The sequence below is a fragment of the Hyposmocoma kahamanoa genome, unplaced genomic scaffold (assembly GCF_003589595.1).
Source record: "Hyposmocoma kahamanoa isolate Upper Pololo Valley unplaced genomic scaffold, ASM358959v1 66, whole genome shotgun sequence".
NCBI classification, from domain to species: Eukaryota; Metazoa; Arthropoda; class Insecta; order Lepidoptera; family Cosmopterigidae; genus Hyposmocoma; species Hyposmocoma kahamanoa.
Window position 1 is genome coordinate 12871652 of NW_020653854.1, and position 11191 is coordinate 12882842.

At 36.4% G+C, this 11191-nt stretch overlaps 1 protein-coding gene across 1 annotated transcript; it reads left to right on the forward strand.

The window, feature by feature from the left end:
* The first annotated feature begins 2064 nt into the window (after positions 1 to 2064).
* On the forward strand, positions 2065 to 2983 carry LOC113232101. The gene is made up of 2 exons (XM_026466738.1): positions 2065 to 2189; positions 2478 to 2983. The coding sequence occupies exons 1-2, from the start codon at positions 2076 to 2078 to the stop codon at positions 2784 to 2786; spliced, it is 423 nt and encodes a 140-aa protein (XP_026322523.1). The 5' UTR covers positions 2065 to 2075; the 3' UTR covers positions 2787 to 2983.
* Positions 2984 to 11191: the final 8208 nt, after the last annotated feature.

The window sequence follows — 11191 nt, forward strand, 5'->3', positions numbered from 1 at the left end:
CAGCAATGTATAGATAATAATGGCAACTATTTTGATTAAATAAATTTTTTTAAAATTTAAAAAATAAACAATTTAGATTTTCAGTACAAATCGGCAATTTCATACTTTAACCCCTATTACTTTTAAATAGACTAGCAAGGCAAGGCAGGGAATGAAAGCACAAGAAGAGACATAATGGCAGCTTTTCATCATCCGATTCATCTGAGCAATAAGAGATGGAAGGAATTGCTTTCTTCTGAATAAAAAAAAATAGACAATTTTAAATTTAATTGTTTTGTGCCGTGCAGTAGGACCTTAGAGGATGGAAAGTTGTTTTGTTTCACTATTAAAAAATGTCAGAAAATAAACTACTTAGACGAAAACAGGTGCTTATCGCCTTTTTCATCAAAACAAGGAAAATATACCAACATATGAAGAGGCTGTATGGTGGAACCTTTGCCCAAAGTATAAAGAGGTGTTTTCCATACTTTATGGTGCTTACTTAGCTCATACATAAATTCATACAGATCTTAAAAAGTAGACGTTCAATTTCTGTTCAATTAAAATATGTAATTATATTAAATTATCTATAGTCAACGATATCTACATAGGTACTATTACTACCGACATTTTTTTTCTATTTTTACCCATTATGTTGATGTTGACGAATTGAAATCTATCTAAGTCACCAGATTCTGGTATGCTTACTTAAACCACCTACACATATATTAGATGATAGAAAAATGGTATCCATAGTCTAAGCTTATTAATATAGTACACTTTTATTTAAAATGATTTTCGGCATTGACTTCATGTTTTCAGCTTTGATTGCGTATTAAAAACATTGGATTCTATTTGACTAACTTCTACTGTCCCGATTTTTGCCTTTGCAATTGGATTTCGGATTTCTTGAGTGAACGTTCGATTCGAGTGGTCTTAGAAGGCTACTCTTCCGAACATAGGGCGATAGATGCGTTGATGATGAGTTCCTCAGGGTTCTGTACTGTTCGCAACCCTTTTTCTGCTGCATATAAACGATATCATCACCGGAAGACTAGACGTGGGCGGGGGTTCCAACCTATGTTGTGGATATTCTCCGGATTCGCACGAAGCGTTTCGCTTCCACATTCGTATGACGAGCGGCTAGGGAGTGGAATTCCCTGCCTGCAGACTTGTTCCCCGAACGCTATAACTTGTATCTTTTCAAGGCGAGAGTGAATAGGCATTATTTAGGTGTGCATGCTACATCCTCGACCTCATCTTCACTTTCCATCAGGTGAGATGGAGGTCAAATGCGCATTTATTTTTTATATAAAAAAAATATTTTTATCGTCCCATACAATGATTCTTACACGAATTAGTCTATCAGCACTAAAAAAATGATCAATTTTATTCATTTATATGGATCACTCACACTTGACCAAGTAATTGACTATGCCATTATATTTTTAAACAATTGAAAGATAGTTTTATTACTTCATGAGCAGTTCTTTTTTTATAATATGAAGTGACGGGACGAACAGGTTTAGTTTTATTATCTGTAAACTTATTGTTAACTCCTAAAGTAGGTCAACTAAAGCATCCCTACGAATGTCATATTAAATATATGGAAGTGTTTAACGTTATAATTGTGGGTATTTCTAGTTTTATTTTTTTAAAGTTATTAATGTCGATTTATTCAGCAGGTGACATACTTTAGATATAAGTTTAAAGCTTTTTGATATCTCTTATATTTATGGAATCGTCACAGGGGCATACTTAAAGATTACACCCTGTATAATGTTAAGCCTAAGAATTTTTATATGCTCTTTGCGCCATACTACTTGCAGTCCAAAGAGTATATAGATACTGACATACGGGTTGTTCGTTATCTTTGCGCAGTCAATAATTTTATAACGATTGTGATTTATGTCCTCGATGTATGTATGTCGCCTATTTAGTTTGCTAAAACGATACTCAGATTCTAGGCAGTTATTTACACATAATAATCTAGTTACGAAATTACGTAAAATATCCGACAGACATTTATTTATTGCACTATGGTTGATCCCGAATTTCGGAAGAAAATAATCTTTTGCATATATTTAAGCGCATTTATGTGGATTTTTTTCTTTTATTTTACCATCCAAATATTAGAGTACAGGAAGGTTGCCCCTGATCCCACTACCACTGTTCTTCTATATGATAAAGAAAAGCGCTCCAGTTTCTACGTAAGTTGTTCCGTGTTTACTGTTGTACGTTAGATGTAATAGCATTATTTATAAAAATGTGTTCGCTTGGTAGGTATCTACTTAAGTTCGGTGCCTCTTATTTCTATTCTGCTAACGATCCTTCTCGCGACGGTTTGTTGCGGTTTCACTACTTAAAAAACTCTATACCTACTCATTTTGTTCTGTATATCAATAATATGTAGTTATGCCACCTCCAAAACTTTGCGATTTTTGGTCGGTTTATTGTTTTGTTTTGTAGTTACTTATTTTTAAATTCCCTATTTCCAGCTAACAGACAAACCTGCAAGAACGTTACAAAATAAAGCTCCTATTATAAAGAAAATTTTGGCAAAAAACAAAGAATTGTTACCGGTAATAATCATGCATTTGGTAAAATCGCAAGGTGCAGATTTTGGTATTGAAATGCTCAAAGAAGATAATAGTGAAATTGAAGAAGACAATGGGGAAATTATTGAACTTGGTGACATTTTGTGGTTTAACAACGTTCAAATGAAGAATGACGATGAAGGAATTAGTACACCGACGTTTATTGAATATTCTGGAGAAATGAAGAGTCTTGGTAGCGTTGCGGAATAGAATAAGAAAAGGAATGTAACTCTGAACTTCCTATCAACTGATATGATGATTAATGACTGTGTATGTTCGAAGACAAATAAATACAAGTGAAAGTGTTTTGGTGATCGCAACCTACAATGTTTTTTTTCCATTGGCTAAACTCTACAAGATATTGATGATCTCACCAGACAAAATACAAAAACAAAAAACCACATATTTCGCGAAAATAATCTTTTCAATAATTACGACACACAACGTTAAAATAAGAAAACATTAGAGACAATTCACATTTCAAACTGTTCCAGGTAAATACTACATTAATCTTGATTTACATTCGGGTTTTTTAATTTTCTTTTTATTTCAGTCAGTCTGTATTTCTATTTCTATTACTGTTTCAATTTATTATTTACTTTAGTTGAATTATCACCAGGCATCTACTTTGAGTCTAATGTAATTATTTATAATTACCTATTATATAAGTACATGCATACATAATTATGTAATACAATGTTTTGTTGTTACGATACGAGAAAGTCTTTGATTTTATTAAAACACGTAATTTAATGTTCCCATATGTATATTTTTATCTTACTAAAATTGTTACAGTCGTATTATTTAGGTGAGTTCTTCTAAAAGACCAGCATTTATGTATATCATGCTTAAAAGTGTATTAAATGTTGCTATTATTCGTATTGGCTTGGTAAGCTTTAAAGTCTATATAAACATCCAGAGGCTGAAAAAAAACTAAATGATAAGTTCCGGCGGAGTCTGACCGGACGACATTTCACATTGATGCACGACGATTCATCTCATTTTTAGGTGACGAATTCTTCCGACTAGTTCGATTAAGTAGTTCTACTATAGAACTACTAAGACTTTTTTGTCCCAGCTGTTCTACTAAAATTTTAATGATAATGGCTACGAGCTACGGGCTAACAAAATCAGGCTGTGGATAATTGGCTACACTGTGGCTGAAGCAAATTTAGGGATACCGAGCTGGCAGTTTCTGGAATGCCTAGGCAGCCCTCGGGGCACTTCCACAGACTTTTACATTTATCGTTACGACAAACTTAGTAACCCGTCCCATGAGTGGGTTAGTAAGTTTTGGGGCTCGGTAGAGAATTTTTAGTTAATGAAAGATATTGTAATATACTTTAAAGCTTCATAGCTTTAAAGTATATTACAATATATATGTCATATATATATGTAATATATGTCATCATTACCTTTGAAATTTTAATGATATAGTCGTAGCTATAAAAACAAAGCCTCGGCTGCCTTAGGGATGCTTTGGCAGACTTCGGGGTGCTTTGAAAAGCTTCGGGACACTGAGTACTACTATGCGGGTATGCGGGGCAGAGATCTCAAGAGACGCCAGCCACGAGCACGAAGTCGCCACGGAATGCTTCAGCATGCCTAATCCACATTTTCTTATCTTTTTGGATCGTAATGGATCTTATGCCTCTGAATCAATCTACGGATCAGATAGTAGGTATGCTCTTTAATCGGTCTCATAAAAATCTTTTCAAAAAATCGTTATAATGTATAAAACACCTTTTTTATGGTACCTATATGATTTAATTGCTATAATAATTCATAGCCTTGGTAGCCTAGCGGTTTGACTTACCACCTCTCAAGTAGAGAGTCATGGGTTCGAATCCGGATTTGCACCTCTGAGTTTTTTGGAATTTATGTGCGAAATTGAATTTGAAATTTACCATGAACTTTTCGGTGAAGAAAAACATCGTGAGGGAACTTGCACACATCTGCAAAACTATTTAATGGCGTGTGCGAATACCAAAATCCGCATTGGGCCTGCGTGGGAACTACAACTCTAGTCCTCTCATTGTGAAAGACTCCTCCCATCGGTAAAATCCAGAGTACACACGCGAATGCTCACGGCGATATGACATGACGAAAGCTAAATAAAATGTAGCTATGAATAAAAACATTAAGAACATATTTTGAAACTTCTTTTTTATGAAATATAAAGTGCGCATTTGATCTCCATCGCACCCGATGGAAAGTGACGATGAGGTCGACGATGGAACATGCACACCTAAATAATGCCTATTCACTCTCGTCTTGACAAGACCCAACTTATAACGTTCGGAGAACAAGCAGCAGGCAGGGAATTCTACTCTATAACCGTTCGCCATATAAATGTGGAAGTCTAACGCTTCGTGCGAATCTTTGGAGTATCCACAACATAGGGGTGGAACCCAAGCCTACGCCTAGTCCCACGGTGATGGAAAGGGGAAGGCGGAATTATATCGTGTAATTCCATCGCACACTATCCGTGATCTATTCTGTAAAATACCGATAAGCAGGAAACTTTACGTCGGTGTTCAAGGCTCTGCAGCTTTCCCTCCACTAATTCCGAGTCACCTATAAGCTTCTTGACACGGTTGTCAATTGAATCTAAAGTGGCCAGTTACTTCATGCACGACCGGTCTTCTATTTGGTACAGCTGAAGTAACTGTCCGGGTGTAAAGCAACGTCTCACCCTGGAAATGATGCCAAGATTCCTTGCTGCTTTATTGGCCATGGATTCAATGTATCTACCGAAGTTCAAATTCGACGACAGGTCCATTTCAAGTAGCTGGAGACAGTCGGCTTATAGATATATCCCGAAAAGTCGTAGTCAGCTCAAAGGGACTCCCGTTTTATGGAGAATAGACACGCCTGGGTTTTGGTAGCAGTAAATTTGACAAGATTGGCATCGCCCCAATCGGAAACTGCCTTGAGTGTCAAATCCAAACGGCTAACCATGATTCTCGACAAGACTGGATTTCCTCTCCACTGACCCTTGCATTGGTCAAGTACCTATCTACAACTGCGTTGTCATCAGCATACGCAAAGGTACCTGGAATTAACGTACTCGTATAATTGATATGCAGCAGAAAGAGAGTTGCAGAGAGTACGGAACCCTGAGAAACTACCTGCATTACGTTTCATTATTTGTTTAGTAAGCTAAAATAGTGTCGGAATTTGTCTGTAATCGATCTTGCTTCATCTTGATCATGATCTTGCTCCAAACGACTCTGTTGTGCAAACGACAAGGCGGCTGCCGCGAACTGATAAATTGTCGTCACGATCTAGTGGGAATAGCTAGAGACGACAGTCGTTTAACGATAAAATAAACGTCCACGACGCAGTCACTACTGATAGTCGTGATATGTGAATAGACGCGACGACAAAAAAAAAAATAAAAAAATAAAAAAAAAGTCGCCCAACGATAAATAAAACTGTACGACATAATAGGAACGCCCCCTAACAGTTCCTGTACGCTTTCTTGTAACGCAATAAAGTGACAATGACTGATGGCAGCTTAACGATATATGCCTGCGCGCAAACTGTACGTATTTTGATCGCGACATGCGTGTACACGCGCTGAGGTTGTCACGTCCACTGTCGTCCGAGGCGCGTGGTGTGCACGATTTGTTCGCTTGTTCAGCACGCGTGATGATGTGGGTCCGGTTTAAGGATATCGCGGAATGTTGAAGTGTGAGCTTGCATGTAGGGATGCCGAAGGATCCCCAGCCGAGCTGTCCTGTCAGTAGGCACCGGGCCTAAGGGTACCGCTGCATATTTGCCGACAGTTTGCGCTTGCATGTAGGGATGCCGAAGGATCCCTAGCCGTACCGTCCCGGCAATGGGCGCCTGGACTTACTAGCCTGGATATTAAACTAAGGACATTCAGAGGTAATTCATAATAATAATTATAAAAAAAGCTGAGAAGAATAAAGTAAATAATAATATAATAACGCACACACTCAATATAGCCCCGCACTAAGGAAACCCTGTGTCGCGGATGTCATGGACACACACATAGACAACCACAAATTACATCCAAACTAAGGAGAGTAATAAATGTAGGCCATACAAATATTTCTCCTGGTCCGGGACTCTAACCTGAGGCAGTTAAACCTAACGTTCTGGAGAATTAGACGTGGTTACAGGTAAGTGTATTAGCTGATCGCGCTCCTGCGCGAGGATTTCTTTATACTGGTCCTACCAGTGTAATAAGGACATATTAGTCCTCGTACTCCTACCCGTAGGAGCACCCAATAGGAGCACGAGGAAACGGTCGTGCCGTGGACGTGCTGCTACCCAGATCTATAGTCAAGCGAGGTCATGTTGATACCAGTCACATTTTCTTAACTAATGTATTTGTGTTGTTGTATAGTAGAAATAGATACACCAAATGTGAATCAAATATTTTATTAAATTACGTTGAATTTGTAAGTCAATGTTAAATTAGTATAATTATGTCATCATCAAATCACCGATATCATATCAAAGCGCCGAATACTGAGTTGTAGCTTTGTGAGTAAAATGGCTATGGCATTATATGGGAGTATTGTTGGAAAAAATTACTTTCTCATTAGCTGATTTTGTTTTATAGGGGGATGAAGAAACTATGTCGTATCCTTTGTATAATAAAGCCACTTAAGCTTATACGTGTTTTTATCACAGGAAAGTCATAAAAATAGAACGAACTACATGAAACAAATTATGTATATATTTTTTGTAATAACAAGTTACAGAACGAACAAGTCGTGCGTCTGGTGTTAAGTAACACGCCACAACAGTTGCAGTGCCATTTAGAGCTTTAAACCGCAAAGATCTCTGGGGCACTGCCACTGCGCCCGTCACGCTGAGACAAAAGTTGACAAGTCCCATGTGCCGGTAATTTCACCAGTACCCTCAGTGCGCGTTTATTGGACACGAATTTTATAGCGCTCACGGAGACCGGGTGGCCATAACTGCGTACATTTAACTGTCATAGCAAAATGCGCTCTATTTATTTAGCTTTTACGTTTTAACTTAAATGAGTCTTTGGTCCACGCGGCGGCCGGGAGGCGACCGCGCGGTTATATTATTCCGAGGGATTTAAATATTGTTGCCTAGTAAATAGAATTCAGATTGCAAGCGCGGTAACTGGGCGGCCGCGCGAAAACTTTCGCGTCGTGTAACTGGGCGCTTACTCTTCAAAATTAGAATGCAGTAATGTTAACATTACTGTTTGGCGGCAGAAATAGGTAAGGTGGCAGTAAGTACTTCCCTGGACGAACCCGTTCACAAGGAGCTCTACTGCTGTATATATTATGTATAAGTGAATAACCCCATATAAGCATAAAAAAAGTTAATGACTAATTTCTTTTGTGGAATTTTTAACAATGATTACACCTTGGGTGCGATATATCGATTTGGAAATAAGGAAAATTAGAATTATGGGCCCCCTTTTGTTATGGAGAACATACTTTTTAACACTATAATAATTCTCGTATATAAGAAGGAGTGAAAATTACCAGCATTATCTTGTTCTCATTATTGGTATTAGCAGGAATAATCATTCCAGTATAGTCCTCTTTCGTAATTTTATCTCCATTTTTAAGGAGTGTCGGGTCCACCAAAGTCATAAGGTAACAAAACAATGTGAACAAACCACACAAAGCTATGAAAAAATACAAGAAGTAAGTAAAAAATTTCATGCCTCAAGAGCTTTAAGATTGGTATCACATTCCTTTATTTTTTCCATCCTCTAAGGTATCACAGAGCACCTAGTTTTTTTACTTTTTCTGGCTTTTTCGCGGTTAGCGTTCCTATTTATTTTTTTTATTAGGCTTTTCGCACTTGCAAGGTTTATTTGACTTGTTTTCAAAACGGGAAATCTTATACAGGGTGACAGGGGGATAGAAAAAAATTTTGGTGTGTCACACTTGATTGAGGGATATCCGAATCACACCTATAATATACATATATTCCACGATTTTTCATAGGTTTCGAATTATGATTTTTTTATGGATTTTTTGAAATTTTCAACCGGGTAGGCTCTAATTTTTTTTTGCAATTGGTACAACAATCTTTATGAATTTTGTACTTTAACGCACAAAATAATCGGCTTCGTAACATAAATAGAAGCTTCGTAGCTTCTACACGCCAATTTTCCACTTTGAGTCAAAACTTTCGTAAGCTTTGCCTCAAAGTGGAAAATTCGCGTTCGAGAGAGTCAGACTTGAATTTTTAACGTTGAATTAAAAATCTATACCGGCAAGTCCATAGTTCCTGGGTAACTTTAAAAACTGTGCTACATTCTAAAATTTCATATTATTACAAAAAAAGTAGTACTTAATTTAAAGACCTTTACTTGCTGTAATCAGCCTTCAAAAGTACTGAGGTCTGAAATTCCTACGACAGTAATTTGATTAAAAAAATAAATTATTGCCTATTTTATCTTTCCTAAGGCTAATTATGGTAGAAAGTGTATAAAATAATAACTGTAGAAAACCTAATCTGGACATTTTAAATTTTATTTAATTTTATCCTAAATGATTTTTGCAACCTGTTCTCGGAAATTTTGTTGCACGTTATTTTTTTTTGCCTGGAGTAACAATGGATCAGGTAAAGAATATTGATGTCTCTCTCACTCTTTATAGCTAGAACCGGTGTAAGCGAGAGGAACAATGAGCAACGGCATTCAATGCAAACAAGAATCGCTACAGTCGTTCTCACCTTGTGTTCACTGCTACTTGTGTCGTCGTTTTATCTCTACCACTACGCTCGCGGACCCTGCAACCTACAGATTATCAATTGATTTTTGCTGAATTATGTTTCGAAAACAGCGAGATAATCACCAATTTTTAATAAAATTTTGTGTACTGATGAGTCACGATTTGAGCGAACTGGATATTTACCACTCATGGGCGGTTGAAAATTCATACGCGGCGAGACCTTCAACTTTTCAACATCGTTTTAGTGTGAACATGTGGTTTGGTATCCTCAATGGAGAATTAATTGGACCGTTTGAATTGCGGTCAAACCTTAATGCAGAAATATACAAAATTTGTTACAAAAGTTTTTTGGAAAACGATCTACCACTGTTGATGGAAGACGTTAATCTTGAAACTCTACGAACCATGGTGTTTCAAAATGACGGCGCACTATGTCACTACGCAGCACAAGTGCGAAATTATTTAAACCAAACGTACCCGAACAGATGCATCGGACGAAACGAACCAATTAGGTGGCCTCCACGCTCACCTAACCTCAACCCCATCGACTTTTTGGTTTGGGTGTTTTTACAAAGCAATAACATACGCCCGCGAATGTTCGAATGAACAAGAACTGAGGGAGAAAATCCAAGAAACCGAACGTGCTGCAAAAGGCAACAGACAAGCTTTTCGAAGATTAAAACACAATTTCTTGCGTAGGTGTAGGATGTGCATTTCTGTTGGAGACCGTCATTTTGAAAACCTATAAAAGGTTGATGGTGAAAATAAATTTGTTTATAAAAAATAAATGTATTTTCATCACGATAAACTGTGTTTTATTAACTCAATTAAAGAAATAAGAAAAAGTTCAAAAAAAGTTAAATAATCTAAGTAAATACTAAAAGCTATTAAGTTGTTATTTTGTTAGTTTATACACTTTCTACCATCATTAGCCTTAGGAATGATAAAATAGGCAATAATTTATTTTTTTAATCAAATTACTATCGTAGGAATTTTCGACATCAGTACTTTTGAAGGCTGATTTTAGCAAAAACTCTCTCCCTCGAACGCGAAGTTTTATTTTTTTTATTTTTATATTATCTATTTATCAGAAAAACACAAACAGTTACATACTAACCAAATAACAATATTGAACAAGCAAGATTAAATAAATATGAACCAACGACGTGTTCCACAAATGTGTGACAATTAAGATACTATGACTCGCATGACACATGCGCGTAGTTTTGATGGAATTATATTTGAAAAATTTTATTTACACATATAGGGAGAAATAAAATAAAATAAATAATATATAAAAATTACATGTTATATATAGCCAAATACTTAAATTGTGTTCATATATACATATACACATACATAACAATACATATCAAATCAGTTACGTACATACATAATAATTATAGATACCATAGAAATAAGAAGGAGTCACTATTCACTACGACAGAAACTTCACGCTTATACCTATACAAAGAGGTACTAAATATATCCACGCCCTGGAAACAATAATTATAATTGCAACACATCCTATAAATGTGAGAGCGTTTGCCGACATTGGTATGGCAAAATGGGCGTGAGAAAAGGACTTTATATCTAAGTGTACGAACGGGTACTATATATTTAATTTTGGATACCAGCTCAGAACAATCAATATGATTATTTATGATTTTATAGAAGTTTCCACTTTCAGTCAAAACTTTCTTAGCTTCCTTTGATGTTACGAAACCGATTATTTTGTGCGTTAAAGTATAATTGAATAAAGATTGAGTTACAAAAAAAAAAATTGTTGTACACATTGAAAAAAAAAAAATGTAGAGCCGATCCGGTTGAAAATTTCAAAAAATCCATTAAAAAATCATAACTCGAAAAGTACGAAAAATTGCGGGACATACGTGGGGGTGATACGGA

Coding starts and splice junctions, on each gene's coding strand:
- LOC113232101 (XM_026466738.1), top strand. CDS start 2,076: ATGTGGATTTTTTTCTTTTATTTTACCATCCAAATATTAGAGTACAGG. Junction 2,190..2,477: donor AAAAGCGCTCCAGTTTCTAC/GTAAGTTGTTCC, acceptor CCCTATTTCCAG/CTAACAGACAAACCTGCAAG.